Source organism: Hoplias malabaricus, chromosome 10 (assembly GCF_029633855.1).
Source record: "Hoplias malabaricus isolate fHopMal1 chromosome 10, fHopMal1.hap1, whole genome shotgun sequence".
In the NCBI taxonomy this organism is placed as follows: domain Eukaryota; kingdom Metazoa; phylum Chordata; class Actinopteri; order Characiformes; family Erythrinidae; genus Hoplias; species Hoplias malabaricus.
In genome coordinates, this window is record NC_089809.1 from 33,201,345 (window position 1) to 33,223,683 (window position 22,339).

At 38.2% G+C, this 22,339-nt stretch overlaps 1 protein-coding gene across 3 annotated transcripts; it reads left to right on the forward strand.

Annotated features, from left to right (window-relative positions):
- Positions 1 to 417: 417 nt before the first annotated feature.
- Positions 418 to 13,963, forward strand: arnt (aryl hydrocarbon receptor nuclear translocator). 3 transcript variants are annotated; one of them, XM_066682521.1, is made up of 21 exons: positions 418 to 683; positions 2,247 to 2,346; positions 3,092 to 3,130; positions 4,433 to 4,480; positions 6,393 to 6,606; positions 7,475 to 7,688; positions 7,837 to 7,939; positions 8,088 to 8,153; positions 8,367 to 8,452; positions 8,819 to 8,895; positions 9,043 to 9,177; positions 9,256 to 9,330; positions 9,415 to 9,566; positions 10,130 to 10,252; positions 10,591 to 10,675; positions 10,988 to 11,027; positions 11,133 to 11,235; positions 12,350 to 12,536; positions 12,615 to 12,804; positions 12,923 to 13,062; positions 13,150 to 13,963. In XM_066682521.1, the coding sequence occupies exons 1-21, from the start codon at positions 665 to 667 to the stop codon at positions 13,234 to 13,236; spliced, it is 2,283 nt and encodes a 760-aa protein (XP_066538618.1). In that variant the 5' UTR covers positions 418 to 664; the 3' UTR covers positions 13,237 to 13,963. The 3 variants fall into 3 exon arrangements, with proteins under 3 accessions (XP_066538618.1, XP_066538619.1, XP_066538620.1); XM_066682522.1 differs by having other exon boundaries at positions 12,618 to 12,804; XM_066682523.1 differs by lacking the exon at positions 10,130 to 10,252.
- Positions 13,964 to 22,339: the final 8,376 nt, after the last annotated feature.

Consider the following 22,339-nt stretch of genomic DNA (forward strand, 5'->3'; position numbering starts at 1 on the left):
TTATGACATCTGAAATCGTCTCTTTGAGACACCCTTTCAAAGCACAAGTGCTCAGCCATGGCACCGACTGCCTAGTTCAGTCATCACGCGTCTTCTAGCAAATAAAGAGCACTACTCTCGACATGTTAACGGACTTAAACACTTGATTTACTCTGGAGAGGGTCTTTTAAGGAACTTCAGACAAGGTCATGGTGAACCTGTGTTGCGTCACTCTATGTTAACCAATGATATCCACGGACCGAGTTCGAGTGGGATATGTTCTAATTCGCTTAAACACTCAATAAAGGAGCCTACACAACACGCGCGCTACTGTGGCTCTCTAGGGCTCCTAGTGAGGGCCTGAGAGTTATTATATTGAGTATTGGAGCGCGCACCAAGTCTTAGCCGACCTGCGTATTTTCGTTGGAAAAGCCGAAGCGCCATTTTAGAGGTTTGAGGGTTTTAAGCAGAGAAGTGAATAACAACTTGCTAAAAAAAATGAAGTCGTTTAGGTCCAATAAGAGAAGAAAATGATACGGTGTTAGGAGTCATGATTTCGTAGGAGCGACGTTTTTTCATAAGTAAAAAAGATAGAGGAAGAAATAACAGTTTTGGGGTTGTTTTTCTGCGTGTTTTGTTTATGCGTTAGCTGCAGGAGTTAAAACTTTCCCTGCTGATATCGGATATGGCATCTTCAAATCAAGGTATGTTTACCGCGTTGAAAGCAATATTTATACAGTTTAGTAGCCTTTAATGGGTAATGAACAGCTGTCAGGGGTTTAACCACCTTTACAGATTTAAACTGACAGCCAACAGGTAGTGATAGCTAGCTAATTGAGCAGGTTAGCCAACAACACTGAGCTTTTACTCAAACTTCATTAACGCTTCACTGCCGTAACTGCTTAGATTCGGTTTTATATTGTTTCTAATGACTTATAATTATGTTATAAAATGGTTTTTGTACTTTAATACACTTATATTTAGGGTGTCATGTGGCTAGTATCCCACTCATCATTTGCTCGGACTGTACATAGGCCCATCTAAGCTGACGAGTCTTATCGTTAGTTAACTGATTAAGTTACATAATGTTACACCGGGACAAATTTAAATAGCACCAGAGATCCTGGTCCTGAGTGATTTCCGTCGTTGATTAGTGATTAGTCGTTTATGGTAATATTTTGCTTGCTGTAACAGCTTTGTGAGATCCAGAGGGACGTCATCTGATGATCACACTCAGGTGAAACATTTAAAGAGCAGTACATGTGGAGAACAGACTGCTAACCTCCTCCCCTTTTGTATATACGCACCGTCTTCCTTTAAAACCCTAAATACTCAGCTGGTTACATGTGGTTACGATTTTGCACTACGTTTCACATTATTAAGCACGGGATCTATGTGCAGTTAGTTCCTGCCCCTCTCTTCTGCTTTAAGTCCCTGATCCACAGATTGACGGGATTGGTCTCTTAGGTTTATGTCGTATGAGGCCATGGTTGAATTTTGCAGGTTTCAGAGTGTTTATAGTCCACTACAGTTTCAAAACAGAAGCTTCTTAACCTGCTCATAAACTTGTAAACATTTTCATGGAAGGGCTATTTAAAGAACAATATCAGTTTTCCTGACATTTCAGTAAACTCATTATATGACATATCTATATCATGTTGCCCATTTACTGATATAAAGCATAAGTTGTTGAGGTAAAAATACTCACTAGGATTTCATTACAACAACTTGGCTTCTCTTGTCATTTCTAACCAGCCCCAGAGATGTCAGGGCCATTCAAACAGTATTCTGGGAAGGGTCTGTCTGGATTGGTATTATGTAGAACTTCACAAAAGCAAAGGCAGTGCAAATTTATTTATAAAGCACCTTTCGTACACAATAACCGTTCAAAAGTGCTTTACAGAACAGTGCAGAACAAAAAAAAAATAAACTAATGCAATGAAGCGCAAAATAAACATAATGTTTTGATTTTAGAATAGGATTGCCTAAATTAGTGGTCCTCAAACTCCACCCATGCCTACTTTTATTTTTACATATAGTGTTTCCTCTCAGGTATTTATGCTTTGGACAGGCATTGAACTAAACATCCATGGGATATTTCTATAAGTCATCCAGGTTGTGGCTTAGTTGTTACAGAATTGATGCTGCTCAATCTGAGAGTTGAACACAAAGCATCTGCTGTTTTATGGATGAAATAGAGAAGACATTGTTAATTTCTTTTTATTTTAAGATGTGTTGAAATCCTAATACTCTGTATGTGGTCTTAGACATGCCTGAGGTGCCTTCATTGGGAATGGCCACAGCAGCTGGATCCCACACAAGTGCCGGAGCTGTCATGCCAAAGGGCAGCAACAAACGGTCTGCCGGGTAAGGAGTGTTTGTGCATAAAGTCACGTCTGCTCTGGCTCACTGCTCCTGCACTGTTATTAATACTTGGTGTTAGAGGGGAATGGTGATTTGCACTCACTTGCTAACATGATTGTTTGCTTATTTTATTACCTTACTTTTTAGAAAATAAAGTCCAAAATATCAATATTAAATAATAAAATTGTAGCAGGGGTAGAAAACATATTATGCATCAGTGGGGTCAGCTAGGAATAAACTGTCAGGGGGACTGAGACGTAGGCCAGTAGGAATGAAGAAGCTCACCTTTAAAGGAAACATTAGACACTGTATGGAATGACAGAGTTGAAATGCTGTTTTTCTAGGAGATTTAATTCTTTCTCACCAAAATGAGTCAGAATTTCTGATGGAATAACCTGGAATGTGTTGTGTATACTCTGGTAGTACTTCATTGGGCATATTCCTGTAAGTTCTTGTGTTGGCAAGGAGCTGATCTGCCCTGTCTTTTTTCTGCTTATTGACAAAAATTTATGATCTAGTTTAGACACCATGGTGCAAAAAGATTGACATTGAGATTTGTTTGAGAACTGTTTAGGCATGTTACTGTGGTATCTTAATCTGTTGTAGGGATTTTTGGCAGAACTAGAGGAAAATTAATAGAGAAATCTTGAGATTTCCTCATTGTTTAGTTGGCAAGGTTGTGCAATAATTCATGTTCATAAATAATAAGATACGTTTCAACCCCCCCCCTCCCCATTTCCTGTTTCAGCTCTGATTTTGATGATGATGAAGGAAGTAAACTCTTCAGGTGGGTGTACATATAGTACAAATCATTTTTTAAATATTTGGGACCTCTATTTGAGAGGAACTTAAAGTAAACAGATCACTTTTTTACCCTGCAACTCATGATAGAAAATGTGAACATTTGTCTTAATTGGAAGTTCAAAATGCCTTTCTCTATATTAAGTTTCCATGGGTTGCAGCTGATGTCACATTGTGGAGTAGTTGCCATATTGGGGACCTACTCATGACTCGCACAGACAATGCAAACAAACACTGTGATATCTAAATTGATTTATTGTTTCCTTCAGCATTTTAAGTCCTCATTTAGACATTTAAAAAAAATATTAAGAAATATAAGTATGACCCTTTTATCCGTGCCACATTTGCTCCTGTGTCAGTCAGTAGAGGAAGTTCAGGAAGTTCTGTAATGTGCACATTACAGAAAATAAACTAATAATACTGCACCAGACAGCTGATTCAACAGGAAAGCTTTAATCTTATAGCCTAAAAAGATTTTTCAACATACAGGACACTACTTGAGTGCAGAAACTGTTATTTTATGACTGACATTGTGCCCTACAAACGGTGTAAGGAGACATTTGGGATTCAGTTTTTGCTGACATGTGGAAACATCTCACACTGTCAGACGAGGAGAACTACTTAATCAAACTTTAAACACAACCTAAGAAATAATTTAGCCAGAGTGTCATAAGAGTGTCAAGATAATTATATAATTATCTTCCAAAAATCTGTTACGCTCTCAGCACAGAGATAGACAGATCAGATTATTTACCTGATAAATGGGGAAAAGAATGAGACAAAATTATATGTTCCTTGTGTCTGTAGTCTCTTATACACCAAATAAACCATGAGTGATATGAGAGGATTACTGAAGCTTGTATATTATCTTTATTTGAATTACTCACTTAGATTCGGTCAGAAGAGCTGAGAAACGCAATGTCTACGTGCTAACAGTAGATCATATGATAAAAATGCTAATGTGCCTAACAGGTTTTGACTGCCTTTTTCTCTACGTCATGCGACATTGTGGGATCTTTTATGTCCCTGGTGGGGGTTTGTGCTTCTGAGAGTTATTTTACTCCCTCCAGTGCAGGGAGTGTTATAAATTTATCTTTTCAATTCGTTTACATTAGTGCTGCACGCTAAAACCAGACAATCATTCCCCAATATGATGTTCATGCAAAAAAAGTAAATAAATCACATGACTGCAACTCATGGGTGGAAAAGTGTGAAAAGCTAAATTGCTTTATTCAACACTGAATTTAGTTGTTTGTTTGTTTAATATTCATGTCAATTTTTTTTGCAGATGTGATGATGATCCAGGTGCCTCAAATGATAAAGAACGCTTTGCAAGGTAAAAACAGTGAATAGATAATGTGGTGGACCAGAGATCAAACATGGGGTGTGGAAATGTAAATGATCCCACTTGACTGAAACATGAAAGCAAGTACAGTCTGCTTGGAGAGACTGGAACTTATAAAGCTCCTCTTGAAAACAAGGATTTAAAATCATTTATATAAAGGCAGCAGTGATTCATACTTGGATAAAAACCCAAATTTATTTATAAATATGTGTAGTTTTGCATCTAATGTATTTGACAATTAAGATTATTCTGGCTATATTTCACATAAAACAGTAGCAAAAGATGGTAAAACATTGTACTTAGCTGTGAAGTGTTTTTTATATATTTTTCACTTTTCTGTTTATATTCTTTCTCAGTAATGAATGGCAAGCCTTTATTTGCCATCAAAGCTATCAGATAATTATCATAATTGTTAACAAGCCTTTGGTATATTGCCACTGGGATTTTGGACCATTTTTTTTATTGAGTCGATATGCAGGTTTTTGAGGTTGGAGGCTTTTTTGACAATTCTGTGGTTCTTAGATTCTCAAAGGGTTTCATGTCTGGACCAAAATGTTAATTTTGCTTTTTGTAAATCATTTCTTGACCACTTCAAGTTCATGGTCACAGTGGGTCCAGACCCTACCCGGAATCATTGGGTGTAAGGCAGGAACGCGACCCTGGAGGGGCAGCAGTCCCTCACAGGGCAACTTTGAACATGGCATTTTTTTAATATAAATATACAGAAAATTAAAAGAAAAATTAATTTATATGCATCATAAATATTTCTAGCACAATGCCTTACCATCTTTATCATTATGTAATTTCCAGCCAGAAGAAAGCTCCTGGTCAAATGATAGTTTAATATAAATAAAAATGTGGCACTGGTTATTAATAACTCTGGCCTAAACTCTGTCTATCCCCTTAACAGCCTTTTATTTTCCAGCAGAATCTATGTACAGTGCCAGTCAAAAGTCTGGACACACCTGTTGAATGTGTTATTAATAATGTCGTAAAATGTTCTGATCTAAAGCTAAAATGCTTTATATTTCCTTCATAAAAATTCAAGTTTGTGTGCATCTGTTGTGTGCTGGGGCATGACTGATATCATGAAGCTGCGTAAGCAGGTAGCAATCGTATTTAAAGCTACACTACATCAAGAGAAAGTAGGATTACTTGAAAGACAATAAATATGCACTGTATGTGTGTTAGTTTCTCCAATTTGGGGTGATTTCCCAGACGGGCATTTAGTCTAGTCCTGGATTACACAGCATTTTTAACTGTGATCATACACTGAAAGGAAAATATAGTCCAGGACTAGGCTTTAAGGTTTAATAATTTTTCTATAAATATTAAACACCTTTAAAATAAGACGACAAACTTTTTTTGAGTAGGTGAGTCCAGAATTTTGACTGGCACTTATATGTATCCGTGGGCAATCCCTGTGTTGTGCAAGCCTTAATATGCATGTTCACTTCCTAGTCGTTTCTTTTGAGCACTTTCCCTTTTCCCCTCTCCTTCCTTTCCTCTCTCTTTCAGGCACTCTGAAGAGACGTTTTTTATTCTCCTCACTTGTTCGTTCACCAGCTTGATTCTGTCCCTTGTTGTAAGAAAAAAAATGTATCATTTGAAAAGATCAGGTTTATTTATTCATCCTTCTTTCTCCCATCTTTTTTTAACTTTTGTGTCTCCGTATTTTCTCCATCTGTATTTTTTTCTCTTTTTGGGTGTTTATGCCCTGCATCTCGCCCCACCCCACTCACTTGTTCATATTCACTCCTCCATATCTGCAATTTCCACTCCTGTTCCTTTCCCCATTTATCTTTTATACTTTCCTTATCTTTTCTTCTCTCTGTCTGCCATTCTCAAATAATTTTTACTCGCCTCCATCCATGACCTTTGCCTCATGACCTCCTGACCCCAGGGAGAACCACAGCGAGATTGAGCGTCGACGACGTAACAAAATGACAGCTTACATCACAGAATTGTCTGAAATGGTGCCCACGTGCAGTGCATTGGCACGGAAACCAGACAAGCTGACCATTCTGCGCATGGCTGTGTCACATATGAAGTCTTTAAAAGGCAGCGGAAACACAGGAGCAGATGGAACGTACAAGCCATCATTCCTTACAGACCAGGTAAGACACTAGTCAAGCTTCTTGATAAATAAACAGAAATTAGTCTGTAATCTGTTTGATTTTACTGCATATTTAATTTCTTTCATGGTAATGCATAAATACTAAAAGTACATAGATCAAGCATAACATTATGTGCACCTCTTTGTTTTTACACTCAATATCCACTGACCATCCAGGAGCACTATGTAGAAGAAGCACCTTTTCTTGATTCCCTTAGGGAAATTGATTCTCTGAATATGACCCATCCCTGGTAGTGTACACACAAACACGTGCTAGTGAGCATTTATTCACACACACTAGGGACAGTGAACCTCGAGGAGCAGTTTGGGGGTTAGGTGCCTTTCTTAAGGATGCTTTTGAATTAATTTTTTAATTAATTTTCTCTTACTGCTTCCGGGAATTGAACCAGCGACACTTTGGCCTCAAGTCCATCTGTTGCTGTGTATGCATTGACCATTGAATATCAGGGTGAACTGGGGAAAACAACTATTCAGAGCACTAACCTGACTGTAGTCTGTAATAATAAAACTACAAAGTGTTTCTGTATGATCAGTGGAGCCAAGAAAATTGACAGTGAGTGTAGAAACAAGGAGCTGGTAATAATGTTATGGTTGATTGGTGAAAGTAACACTGACTCAGCAAATTAATCCTGCAAATTCATAACAGGAAAAAACATTTGCATGTTTTTGTATTATGGAAAGCAAATATGCATGTTTTGTAACATTGTTGCAGTCACTAAATGAGAGTTTAATTACAGTGGATGAATAATATTTATACTGAAGCAGTATTGTCCATCTTTCTGTTCTCTTTATTTTTATGGAATTTTTAAGGCATTTTACCCCACAATTTCCTGTTTCTTTGTTTGAAGGAGCTGAAGCACCTGATATTGGAGGCAGCTGATGGTTTCTTGTTTGTGGTGTCCTGTGAGAGTGGACGGATAGTTTATGTCTCTGACTCAGTCACGCCTGTTTTGAATCAGGCTCAGTCTGATTGGCTCGGTTCGTCTCTATACGACCAACTCCATCCAGATGACACAGACAAGCTGAGAGAGCAGCTCTCCACCAGTGAAACCACCAATAATGGTTAGAAATGTGTTTGAATGTCTATCATGGTTGATGATTTTTCTCTTTTGATGTAATATAGTTTGTGTGATTATTTTTAATTTCACAGAAGTTCTGGTATTAACACTTAATTGATATCTGTTTTACCTGCTTGCTCTTGCTTGTTTAGGGCGGATGCTGGATCTGAAGACAGGTACGGTAAAGAAAGAAGGTAGCCAGTCATCCATGAGGATGAGTATGGGGGCACGTCGCTCTTTCATCTGCAGAATGAGGTGAGGAATATTTATGATAACATTTTGCTTTTGACTACATACAGTGCTGTCAGTTTAAATGATAAACTTATTATGACAAATTGAATGACTTTTATTGATTTATTTATTTTCCCCTCTTCTTCTTCCCACTTCCCTGCTCATCCTTCAGATGTGGAGTTTGTCCTGTAGAGCCAGTGTCTATGAACAGACTCAATTTTTTGAAGAGCCGAAACAGGTAATTGTATCTAGCTGTAGCTCAGCCCTAAATGTTCTCCTCAGAGTTAACAGTTTGGTGACATTACTGTGAAGACCAACAGGGGAATTTTTTTTTAAACCCTGGCATTTGAAACCCATACTTATAATGGGCAGGCTCTGCAAGTCAAACATATTGGCCATAAATGCTTGCTTTTGTATAAAGTAATAGGAAGTGTTTCTCTCTCTGTTTCAGGAATGGTTTGGGTCCTGCCAAAGACGGGGAGCCTCAGTATGTTGTTGTTCATTGTACTGGATACATCAGATCCTGGCCTCCTGCAGGTACCACATACACACTCAGGGCCACTTGGTTTTCACCTTTATTGAAAAGAGGGTGTTTCTTTTTGTTGTCATTTGCTTGTTTTGTGAGTATTTGGACTCTTCAGATTCTGTGTCTGGCGAAAACATTTGAGGTTAAAAGTACTGCAGTTGGTGACTGAAAGTGTTTAGCAGCTGCTCTTGCTGAAAGCTGTGGAATTTCACAGAACAATCCAAAGGAAGTGGCCTCCCATCAGAGCACCTATTGTCTGCTGGGAACTGATCAACTGCATGTTTGCCAAATTGTACAAATCCCTATGGTCCCGATGCATACGTTATATGTTATATGCTCAAATAGTCCTTTCTTTGTGTTTTTGTGTATTTATTCAGGCGTTTCTCTTTCTGAAGAGGAGTGTGATGGTGGCCAGGGAAATCGTTTTTGTTTAGTCGCCATTGGAAGGCTACAGGTAGTGCATATGTATTTTAATCTTAATCTCACCTGCAAAAAGAAGATTTTGGTGCTTACCCAAAGTTTCTAGTTCGTAATTTAATTTTAATGAATGAATTAATAAAAACATTAATTAAAGTAGCTAACTTAATTTCTGTGTATCTAGGTAACATGTTGCCCCAGTGAAAACAATTTGAGCAGCATCTCCGTCCCCGTGGAGTTCATTTCACGTCACAACTGCCAGGGCACATTCACATTTGTAGATCACCGCTGTGTGGCCACGGTCGGCTACCAGCCCCAAGTCAGTATATAAAGCTTTCATTTTTCACTTTTACTATTGCAGATGATAAGTTATAAAATATATTTGTTGTATTTGCAGGAACTATTGGGGAAGAATTTTCTCGACTTGGCCCATCCAGAGGACCAGGGCTTACTCAGAGACAGTTTACAGCAGGTGTGTGTATTTGTATAAGTGTGTCAGGAAAATCTCATGTAGTTTGGAAGTTCATATGGCTTAGCTTTTGCTTTTTTGAATCAGGTGGTGAAACTGCGAGGCCAGGTTCTGTCCGTGATGTTCCGGTTTCGAGCAAAATCTAGAGAATGGATCTGGATGAGAACCAGTTCCTTCACGTTCCAGAACCCGTACTCTGAGGAAATAGAGTACATCATCTGCACAAATGCCAATGTCAAGTGAGTGATGCCAAACATACTTTAGTGCTGTACTATTTCAGTCACCAGGCATCAGTGCTGCACGTTTAAAACTTTAAACACAAACAAACATGAGATGAGCACTTTTTCTACTATATTAGGTTGAAATGATTTCATATGATATGTGCTGGAGTTACATAGCTATTGGATTAATTTCTGCAGCTTTAATTCGTTGCAGTAATGTGTAATTATAGTGGCTTTTGTTGTAATTTTGCAGAAGTAATATGCTGTATGCCTGTTTAATTTTGTTCTAATGTTGATTGTTCCTAATCAGTGTGATGGGATAATCATGTTATCAGTGTCATTGATTGTGATCTGATCAAAATAATATTAAAATCTTTGGTCAGAAAATAACTACCCCGGTAAGTGACAAATTCACCTGACCTTTAAAAGATTGCTAATCCAGAACACAGTACTATTTGTATGTGAGACTGCGTTTATATAGAACTTTATGTAGGACACTCTGACCATCCTATTTCCACTTCTCCCCTCCCTCCATTACCCTCCCCAATCCCTTCCTCCATCCCTGTTGTTCTACATGACAGTAAAGCTCCAAACCAGGATGCTATCTCCCCACTATCTTCCCCGAGGGGGGTATTGCCCCCTTCTCTGGGGCAGAACAGTCCCAACTGCCCCTCTGCCTCCAGTCCGGGGCAAATAACTTCCAGGTGAGACAAGATATTCCCCCCCAAAATCAGCTGTGTGTATACAGGGCCACACTGCACTGGACTACCTTTATTTAACTTCTTTAAGTAGCACAATTTCTCCTTCCTTCTTTACTTTTCGTGGTGAGTCTACTTCTCTCTGTGTTGGGATACAGATGAGTAGATCTAACAGCATGATTGTAGGAGCTCTGCCACCCTTCTCTGTGCGGTCCATGGTCATGGAAAAAGCTGCTAGTTGCGAGGTGATGGGTTTGTGATGCCGGTGTTGGGTGTTCATGAGCAAAGAGTCATGGAGTCTGCTCTGACTGTTTTTCCTTTGACTTATCCCACTCTTTTTATAGGCAGCTGCAACAGCAGCAGGCAGAGCTGGAGGGCGGTTCAGGGAGAGAAGACATGTATGAAGCTGGCCAGGTAGCTCTTCCTCAGGTAAATGCTTTTTCTCTTTTGAGCTGCGCTGCATATTAGCATGGTTGATTATTTTGACTTTTAGCAAAAGAGGCATTGGTATTTAAATATGCAGTATTTGTGTTCTGTATATATATGTGTGTGTGTGTGTGTTCTAGGCACTCATTGTGTTATAGTGGTTAGATTTAGTTTAATTGTAAATAATGTGACCTTTTTAACCAGCTCCACTAGGAAATGACTTGGCAGCCCCCAGTTAAAATGTTATTGGCCCTGCTATAGATTTTATTTTGAAGATGTGCTATAAAATCTCTGTATTATATCCTCTCTTTCCAGGTCCCAGTGCAGTCAGTAGGAGCTGTAGGTGCCGATCCTAGTAAGGCAACTTATTACCCACTGAACTATTGTCTTAAGAGAGCATTCAAACCCAGATAAATAAATATTGTTCCATCTTTCTTCATCTCCTCCCCTCCCTTCTCAGATCACACAAAGGTTATGCCTACCACTGTTCCTCCTAACGGCCAACAAGTTTACCCTCCAGCTGCCTCTTTCAGTGCTGCTCCTCGGCCCAGTGAACCCTTCAGGTAGCTCTACAAGTAATGCACACACTGACAAAGACGTAAGTCCCATGAAGTACCAAATTTACTCCTTATACCTTGCTGCCATTTGTCACATATTTAGGGCACCATGAAGGTACTTTATTTTACTTCTGTACTAGATTGTTGTATTGTAGAGGTCAGCACGGGTTTGATTTTATTAATACCCCTAATCAAATCAGCAGTCTTATCAGTGCCTACCTGCTTTTAATGTCTTTGTTGTTATAATCTGTCCTGCCTAGTTTGGGATGTGTAAAATGAGCCTTGGTTGACCAAAATTGAACTTGAGCACTTCATAAATAAAAAAACAATTAATTGAAATAAAATGTTTGTGCCATCAAAAGGTGCATTTTAATGTTGATAAAGTAATGCCCATTTTACAATTCTATTTAACAGCATGAAAGTGGGTGGTTTCTGTGAAGTGAAAAGTTAAAACTTGCATAAATGTCAAATGTGTACATAATTTTAATGCATAATAAAAATAATAATAATAATACATTATACTTTCTTATAGTTAAATAAATCAAAGCACAAATCATGTTAAAAATGATTAATTCCATCATTAGATTTATTTCAGCATGGAATTCATAATAAACATTATTTTAACCACGTAAAATGGATTATTTTTAAAGTGCAGTGAATAAACCTAATGTCACTTTCAGCAGACGTTTTCAGTATGCTGGGTCTCTGCTCCAGAATCAGACCAAAGATGCAAATGTATTTACTACTTCACGAAGTTATTTCTAGCGCATGAATTGATTGATTCTTTATGTACATGGATTATTATAAAAAGGTTAGATTTACATGGGTTTTCTCTGCTGTTCACCTGCAGGTTACAGTCTTCATGCCTGCTCCGCTCAGGTAGACAATCTTACTCTCTGAGCAAGTAACAAATGCGCCTGCCCACTCAACCATGCAGCATATTTGCCCCCTGTGAATGCAGGCATTGCAAAATTGATCCCACCTGCCATTTATTGCATGGGTCACGCGGGACCCACGTACAGACCCACCGTGTGCAGACCTCTACTTGTCTTAATGTAATCCTGTTGGTTACAGTTTGCTGGCAGTGTATGTTTGTCTAAGTGTTTGTTTCCTTCTCTAGGGCACCAGCAATGGCCCAACAGATGTCCCAGCCCCCTCCCTCTGCAGGACAGCTCCTAGCACACATGTCTCGTCAGAGTGCCCCCTCTGGACCTGTAGCAAATGGCACAAGCCCCATCCAGGCCCAGTCAAGCAACACTGCACCACCTGCAGCCTGGGCCACCTCACGCCCTCCATTCACCCCACAGGTTGGTCAGGATCACATTTGTGGTTGGACATTAATGGGTTCTGACGAAGTTTATATGCATGTGTGTTTGTGTTACCAGCAGGTCGGAGCTCAGACAGGGAAAAGTCAGTCAGCTCAGTTTGCCATGGGAAACTTCAGCTCTGCCCCTCCCTCATCCTCATCTTCCTCTTTTGGACAGATGGGTGGAGCTTCAGTTAACGTTCCATCAAATACACCCAGCTACCCTCCTCAGCTCAACGCTCGCAGTAATCATTCTACAAATGGCTACAGTAAGTAATGCTGTCACTCTTAAATATTTTCATATTTACCAATATATCAGTAATGTACTATAAAGGACATGGGGTTTATTTCTACCTTATATGACCTATCTCTCCGTGTTTGTGTCAGATGATGTCAATCAATCGGGGTCTCAGTTTCCCTCCAGACAAGCGGACACATCAGGCTGGCAGCAGTGGCCGAGCCAGCCACACACACAAAGCAGTGCAGAAACACATCACATGCAAAATAACCAACCAGAGATGTTTCCTGTGAGTATCATATTTATGAACATACAAATGCAATTTGAATAACACTTGTTGATTAAACCTTACAAAAGTAATAATCCCCTCCCACAGGACGTTCTGTCTATGTTGGATCAGTCTGCGAACTTCAACAATGAAGATTTTGGAGAAATGCCCATGTTCCCTCCCTTTGCAGAGTGATCAGTGTCTTCATCTCTTCTCTGCTTTTCTCCCTCCATCTGTCCTTCTTTTTTCTAGTTTACTGATCACAGAAATAAGACAGCGCAACCAATAGAGGGGTTGTTTAAAGCCATAATTTAAAGAAAAAGAGAGGGAGAGGAACTTAACATAGCGCACAGGGTAGCACAGAACTGGCAGGTCGACTCCAGTGGTATTCTTGAAGCAGAATTGTTCTGTGTTAAAACCACGCACAAGTGCATAAAATGAGCACAACCAGTCCAACACACTGAGTTATTTTCCCTACCCCCACTTATTTTAACACACCCAGAGACAAGAATTTGTGTACAGGTTCGAATTTCAGATCCCACTATAATCTGTGGGGTGTCTGAGATCACATGGAGAAGAGGACCTTCTGCAGGATGGCTTATGTGTTTATAAGTATAGTTATTGCACTACCCACGTTTTCCTAGGAATTACTCAGTTGAAAGCGGTCGTTCCCTTCATTAAAACAAGTCCTATTAGCGCAGATTTACACTTGTCAAAATTCTGGAGACACAGATTTCTTATTTTTTCCTGAGTAGCATTTTACGCTCACTTTTGAATTAAAAGTAAAAAAAAAAAAATACTTCAGAACAGCTATATAAATACTTTAGGAATATTTTAATTTTTGCGTTTACCTTGCTTCAAAGAGCAGGTTTTGCTCAAGTAATGGTTTGAAACTTTTTTTTTTATTTTTATTTTTTTTATATATATATATATCTTTTGTCCCCAAATTTGGTGTAAGATTTGATTGCTGACATTACAACAAGAGAATATTATATGTCTGGTATGGTATTATTCATGTCATACTTTGTGGTTTTGCCAAAAAAAGAAAAAGAAATACAGGAAAAAGATAGTAAACACATTTATAAAATGAGGGATATTTGTTAGACAAATAGGGAGTGATAACCTTGCGTGTCTCCAGAATTTTGAGATATATATATATATAGTTACACAATCAGATGTTCATGTTTTGACATGCATAGACAAGTATTCAACACACATGTATGTGTGCGCACACTTCTTTTCCTTCTCTTTCTCAGTTTCTCTGACTGCAATATGCTTTTTTTTTTGTTAATTTTAAAATTTCAGTCATGTTTTATAAAAACAAGGAAGAAAAAGGAAACGACACAGCTAAAGCAATAATTATGAGCAAGAATCGAGTATTTTAAAGCCATTATCATTTATTCTTTTTCAAAGTAATGTTTTCACAGTGTAATTTTGAGACAAGTATTGAGCTTCTTGTCTTTCAGTTTTCTTAGACAATAAAGTAGCCATAAAATTGGATTGTTATATGGTCAGAGACCAGCAGTCCATTGCTAACTCTATGTAGAATGACAAATATCTAGGAAAAGACAGTGTTTGATATAGAATTTATTTCTGTACAATCAGATCAGCTCAACAGTTGTCTTCATTTATTTAATCTTACTTTTGGTTTAGTCGTTATCTTAAAGAGATTGATGTAAAATCTGACATGAACCTTACGGATTATTTTCTGACAGACAAGACTGCCATTGTTAGATTTACAGCTGGACTTTCTCACAGAGCCAGAGAAAGTTCCTTTGCTTCTTTTTTCCTCCCATTTTCTCTCTCCATACTTCAGTTGCACGCTCAGTAATCCAAAGGTTCATATTTTCATTTTTAAATTGTGGGCATCCTCAATTTTACCAAACTTTATTTTATTTTTTTTTTCTTCATTGTATGTTTTAAAATTTGCGTTTGGTGGATGACTTGCTAACATGCTAATTCACATATGGGAAATGGCAAAAACTCATCAGGGTTTTTTGTTTTGTTTTGTTTTTTTTTCTCTCCAGCCATGGCGAGGGCAGCGTTCTGATGTATTTGTTGTAATGTATTTGTTTGTTTTAAACCACTTTGGTTTTTTTGTCCAGGTTTTTACAACCATGTGAATTGCAGTTTATATATTACACATAGATTCACAAATATATGAAAATATATGTATATGAAATGTTAAACAAGAGAAATGTCTGGTTTTTGTATTAAATTCTTATATTGTCAGATATTATTGTGCTGAGTTTTCTTTAAGAATTGAAAAAAATATAAAAAGGTAGTGCACCCAATATATCTTCCGCTTTAACACATGTGGGGGAAAAGGATGCATAAATTGTGATTCAATTATAAATGAATTTACATTTATATTATACTGAGTATAGTCATGTTAATTTCGCCACGCTTCTAATACAGTTTAAGTATAATCAAGGCCCTGGCAAATAATTAATTTAGGACGTACCGCATTCTCCTCTACTTACTGACACAGACGAACAGAACTGTGTTTACATGTTAAATAGGGTTAACTACGACGGAGTTTTAGGGCCACAGCGGTAAAAAAAAAAAAAAAAAGATTCCGAGATTAAAGTCGGAATAATTCTGAGAAAAAAAGTCAGAATAATTCTGAGAAAAAATCTCAGAATAATTCGCTGCGTATAATGGAGCAGACACAGTGTAAAAGTGTAGAACTCCGGCGCCCACGAGGCTCCATCGCGTTACGGCTCGGACTCGTACAAAAAACTTAAGCCTTATGCATGAATTATTTATTAAACGCATTCACAGACATGACGCAGCCCCTGACTGAGAGGCATAAAGGCTTTAGTTAACTCCGTCGTAGTTAACAGATCTGAAATGGTGAAAAAGAGGACACTTGGAGGGGGTGTGGAAGACTACTGACGTGCAGACTGACCAATTAAATGTTTACAGAGGTTATCGACCAATAACGGTAACTCTACAGTCGGACCGTCCAATCTGAAGATTACTGAAGGCTACTTCACCACGCCCCTTCTCAAGCGAACCAATCGGAGTAGGGGAGGGCGGGACTAGTTTGTCAACGAAACTTCTCGAAATTCTATGTAAGCTCTAGAAAAACAAAATCCCGGACGTTTGTGAAATTCCGCCCGGACATTTTTTTAAGTCTAAAAAGAGGACGTCTGGTCACCCTATGTTAAGGGTGTAAAAGGGTCAGAGATTCATACATGAATTTGTTTAATTTTACCATCTAAATAAAGACAAAATGGCGGCATGGTGGCCCAGCAGGAAGTGTCGCAGTCACACAGCTCCAGGATCCTGGGATTGTGGGTTCAAGTCCCACTACGGGTGACTGTCTGTGAGGAGCTTGGTGTGTTCTCTCTGTGTCTGTGTGGTTTTCCTCCCACGGTCCAAAAGTACCGGTGGATTGGCGTCTCAAAAGTGTCCATATGTTAGTGTATGTGTTGCCCTGTGAAGGACTGGCACCCACTCCAGGGTGTGTTCCTGCTTTGCGCATAGGGTAAACTTACTGAAGTTTTAAGAAGCAAATCCGTCTCTTTAATCTCAGATGTATCTCGCACACTCCTTCAATTCTGTAAACTTAATTCTTTAAGGAATGAACTTACATGTAAGCTCACCTGTAATCGTTTTTTTTTTTTTTTTTACCATTCGGGAAATGTTGCAGCAGTTTGTCTGGTTCCTGTAAAATTTAACAGTTTAGTCTTATGTATGACTCCTTATTGAGGCTTTATTATGGAATTAAATTAAGGCACAGCATACTGGAATGAAAAGGTATCCAGATGTGAACCAACAAATACTAAATAAAATAAAAGATAAAATTGATATGTAATAGATTATTTTCAAACAAAAATTAGACATGTTCACAAGTCCATTACAAAAATGTTCCACAGTAAAATTTCTTCATCTTCTGGATATCAATAGTCTGTTACATTGTGTCTTTACTGAGCCTTTCAGATTTTTGAGACACTTTAAATATAAAGAGATAATATCCGCGGAAGGAAGCTAAACGTGTAGTTTTTCCACGGTATGGAAGTTGTGTTCGTATTTCGCCATCTAGCGGCGACAGAATGCAACTAGTGCAGCATTTAAGGTGAAAGAGAAAATCCAGATGAATCGATTGCTCATCCTTGGTGTCCCGGATGTCTATCTGAATTTTTTGTAACTCGTATTTTGGTTTCTGAATTTCTTCTACTGAATTTGAGCAACTTCGAAATATATTGTTTGATTTTTTTTACCTGTATTTATTAACCTTGAATAATAACAGTGAAAACGTGTTCTCGAAAATTCACGAATTCTATTCAAGAGCAGTTATATTCAGATTCATAATTTCAGTGCAAAAAAAATTCAGTGCTACAAATCCAAAGGTGGTAATATTTCAAAGTCTTATGAGACAGATTTGCTTCCATAGGCTGCTTTATTCATAACTTTAGCTAGCTGAGTAATTTTGATGCCCCTTTTCACAAGGTTCTAGTCCTTATAAAAAAATGGAAACAAATATCGATGTATGCATCTCTATCCATTATCTTTACAATTTAGCACATAGAGCATCATTAAGCAGGTTGGGGGAACTGTTAAAGCGTATAGCAAATTAAGCATCCTTTCTCTGCACTAATTCAAATGGCCTAATGTGAGTCTTCGGACACACCATTTAGACACACCTGGCCTATTTCTCTGTCCAAATAAAGACTGGACTTAGTGAAATATCCTTCAGGTCAGGAAAGCCTTATCTTATCACATTCTGCACACAATTTAAGAAACTGTGCATGAATTTAAAAAACTGACAATAAAAATAATGTGCTCAAGAGCTGCTTCCCTTAAAATATTCCATCCATCCTATATCTGTAACCGCTTATCCAATTTAGGGTCGTGGGGGGTCCAGAGCCTACCTGGAATCATCGGGCGCAAGGCGGGAATACACCCTGGAGGGGACACCAGTCCTTCACAGGGCAACACAGACACACACACACTCACACCTACGGACACTTTCGAGTCGCCAATCCACCTGCAACGTGTGTTTTTGGACTGTGGGAGGAAACCGGAGCATCCGGAGGAAACCCACGCGGACACGGGGAGAACACACCAACTCCTCACAGACAGTCACCCGGAGCGGGAATCGAACCCACAACCTCCAGGTTCCTGGAGCTGTGTGACTGCGACACTACCTGCTGCGCCACCGTGCCGCCCCCCTTAAAATATTTTTCATTTTATTTCAACAGCCCATCTGTAATCTTCAGAGTAAATGGTACTTAATAAATGTCACATTTTGGGTGACCTGAGAGTACACATTTATCTTCAGATAAAAAATTTAACATAATTCTTTCTGGTTATTTACCAAATTCTGAACCCTTTAATTTGACTGTTAGAGGCACAGTGCTGTGCTCTGCTCTGAGTTAACAGATGGTGGGCCTAGAACCCAAGCTGATGTTTTGAATTTCTGTCACTCAGATCCTGAATGAAACAGACGCTCATTGATCATCGCTGTCTGTTATCTGTGCTCTTCTCTCTGTTTGGGCTGTAAAGGATCTGTGGTATTAGGTTTCCCCTCCTCATGCATTTCTTGCTCTCTCCTGCAAACTTTTTTTCTGTCCTTCCCCCCCCCCATTTCTTTCTCACCTCTTGCTTGACAGAGGGTGATGGCTGATACATATTTGATCATCCTGGAGCACAGTGCAGTATATTTTATACATAGAATTTGAAATTGATATATTTGTCATTGTTTATTTTTACAGGTAAATGTTAATGTATCATTATGTACTGACTGTCACATAATAATCCATTAACATACTAAAAAAAAATATTTGACAATGAAATAAAGTAGTAGTAGGTTCTGAAATATGAAACACAATCAAATGTTCTCTGTCTGTGCTCTCTTTCCTTCCTATTGTTCTCTCTGTTCCTTTTCTCTTGAGCTGGCATTTAAACAGCCAATCTGCATCTGATGTAGTTCAGTTTTCAGGTCTCTGTCTCTCCCTCTGGCACATTCATCTGCCCTCTTCCTCCCTTCCTGTACTCACAGCTTTCTGGTTTTAACTTCCATTTTAATAAAAGAATTTACTTTTCCATTTTACTGGTTTTGTGTAATTCACTTTTTGATCTCATGTCTGATTTCAGGGTGGAAGCTTGTCTTAATTCTATTTAAGGCATGACTGTTACCAAACTCCTCTTTAACTATTCATTGTGGACATAAGTGCCAATGTGGGTGTGGGGTGTCTGGCAGGGCAGTGTGGACACACTGATACCTGCGATAAGAGAAGTAGCTGGAGATGACCGAAGACAGAGAGCATTGCCTGTAGTGTAAAGTTTGTTAACTGAGCTGATGGACATTATAAATAAACGGACAGTATCTCAGTATTGACCAGTATGTATGAGGGACTCTATGGAAGAAGGAGAACCGGATGAAGATGTAATTGGTAAATTATTAGCTGGAGATACCCTACATGAACATTTAATGGATTCCAGTAATGCTATAAGGTGGTCTGGGTGAAAGGCCAAAATGGAGGATTGAAGAATTTAAAAAAGAAGCTGTTTTTGCTGAATGACCAAGACTGACAGAAGCACAGAGCCTTTTGAATAGGCATGGACATCCCTCTCCCTGCATCCCAGATGGACATTGATGTGGACTTGGGCTTTGCCATCTTTTTCTTTGCCCTGCTCTGTGTGTTTCTTTTGGTTACAATGGTAAGATGTGCCCAGATGGTGCTGGATCCTTATAGTGCCATCTCAGTCTCAACTTATCAGGAAGAACAGGTTGAGGCATGAAGACAATGCCCCAACAATCAACAAAAGCAAGATCTTCATCAGTCAATCGTCTGGTAAACATTTTTGGTATCTTTATTGGTGGAGGTGGTCTGGTGCCCATCATTTCTAAACTAAGAATATGGAGAGATGCAGCATAGAAATGTACAGTAAATAAATTCATAATTTGTACTGTACATATCTGAACACCTCTAACAGAATTATAACAAAGATTCCAAATAAAGTCCTAAAAGGTTAGAGTAAGAGCAGTTGAGATTTATGTAATAGGTGTTTTGTGTTTTGAAAACAAATTTAATCGTTATTTTTATTTTAAGCCACGTCTTCTGAGTGGCAAAATCCTAAATCCCTTAACCGATGGGGCTGATACTTGCTCCGTTTGAGTGATGTCGGAAACAGTTTTATGGAAGAAAATCTGTCTCATCAGACTTTGAAATATTACCACCTTTGAATTTGTGGCACTGAATTTTTTTTTGCACTGAAATTATGCATCTGAATATAACTGCTCTTGAATAGAACTTGTGAATTTTCAAGAACACGTTTTCACTGTTATTATTCAAGGTTAATAAATTCAGATAAAAAAATTCAAGCTAAAAAAAAATACCAATAATTTATTTCGAAGTTGCTCAAATTTGGTAGACAAAATTCAGATACCAAAATACGAGTTACAAAAAATTCAGATACACATCCGGGTCACCAAGGATGAGCAATCGATTCATTTGGATTTTCTCTTTCACCTTAAATGCTGCAGTAGTTGCATTCTGTCGCCGCTAGATGGCGAACTACGAACACAACTTCCATACCGTGGAAAAACTACACGTTTAGCTTCCTTCCGTGGATAATATCTGTTTAAGTCTCACTAAAGACACAATGTAACAGACTATTGATATCCGGAAGATGAAGAAATTTTACTGTGGATTTTTTTTTGTAATGGTCTTGTGAACAGAGCATGTGATATGACAGAATGTGGAAACATGAACTGTGGGGATACAGTCATGTGAAAATTAGAACACCCCAAGAAAGCCTTTGTCTTTTTAAACATATGGACATTTGACTTTCATTTGAACAGCACTAAGAAATGGAGCTTATACAAATAAAACTGAAGAAATTACTTATAAACATAGGTTGTACAATATAACTGGCTTTGGCAGAGAGAATTTGGCAAATTTTTCATGGGTGCAACCCACATCCTCAGCTCTACTGCTCATCCCACAAATGCATGTTCCTTACAAATGTGGGACCGTTGAAAAGGGAAATTAACAGGCTTTTCAACGGTATAAAATTACCAAGCAGCATTGTTACAACAAATAAATAATCTACAAACACAAATTTCTATATAAGTACTTATAATAATACTAGAACTAACCAGACATTGTTAATATACACACTGACATTCAGTGTTTAAACAAACACAACTTTATGAATTAAACTCTGCACTCATATATAGATATTTTATTTGTACTACACCTTCTGTAATTTCATATTCTTGATAATTTGACAATTAAAAAATAAAAATGCCATAGGACATATACCCCACAGTTCATGTTTCTACATTCTGTCATATCACATGCTCTGTTCATAGGGCCATTACAAAACATCTCCAGAGTAAAACTTCTTCATCTTCAGGATATCAATAGTCAGTTATATTGTGTCTTTAGTGAGACTTACAGATTTTTGAGACACTTTGAAAATAAAGAGATAATATCCGCGGAAGGAAGCTAAACGTGTAGTATTTAACGTCGTATTTACCGCTGTAAACTCTGGATTCTCGATGATACACGAGTTTAGGAGATGTGACGTATATCGCAACAAATGTAAATGTGTATTTGAAAAAAGGTTTAGTAGCTATGTTATTTATTAATAAATCATTTTGGGGAAATTTTGAGAATCTTCAGCCGCACACCCGAACGGAATATAGTCGCATTTTTGCCTTATAAAAATCAGTTGATGAGCAACTGAACGGAGCATTAAGTGCATATTCATGAGCTGTTCTGAAGTGCAGCAAATTTTATCGACACATCATTTAGTAGTCTTTGTATGTAAATCTGGTACAGAGTTTCTGATATTACTTCAATATATGTGAAGACAATATATAAGACTTAACAATGGGAAGAAACAACTTATTAAGATGGAATGAGATTTTTAAATATCTAGTTCTCACACCTGATTAAAGGCTAAGCACCACTTAATGGACCTCCATGAATATTTCACATTATTTTAGTTACTGACATATATAAGTATGAATTAAAATGAAAATAGCTGCTTAATTTGCTTTAAAACTGACAATTTTATTAAATTGACGGAAAAACCCGAACTCGCTACGGAAATTCTTGAACGCAACCGTGACGTCACTGGTGGACAACAGCTGAACAACGCCGCGGTAAAACACCGTTATGACTGACTGTTATGACAGTATCTAGCTAAATAACCAACATTACTCATGACAATAGCCTAGCAATAAGCTAAACTCAAATTTAGAGCTACCGTTATTCTTGTAAATGTGATCGAAGTCGAACTCGAATTCATCCGACACTATAAACCTCCGTAATGC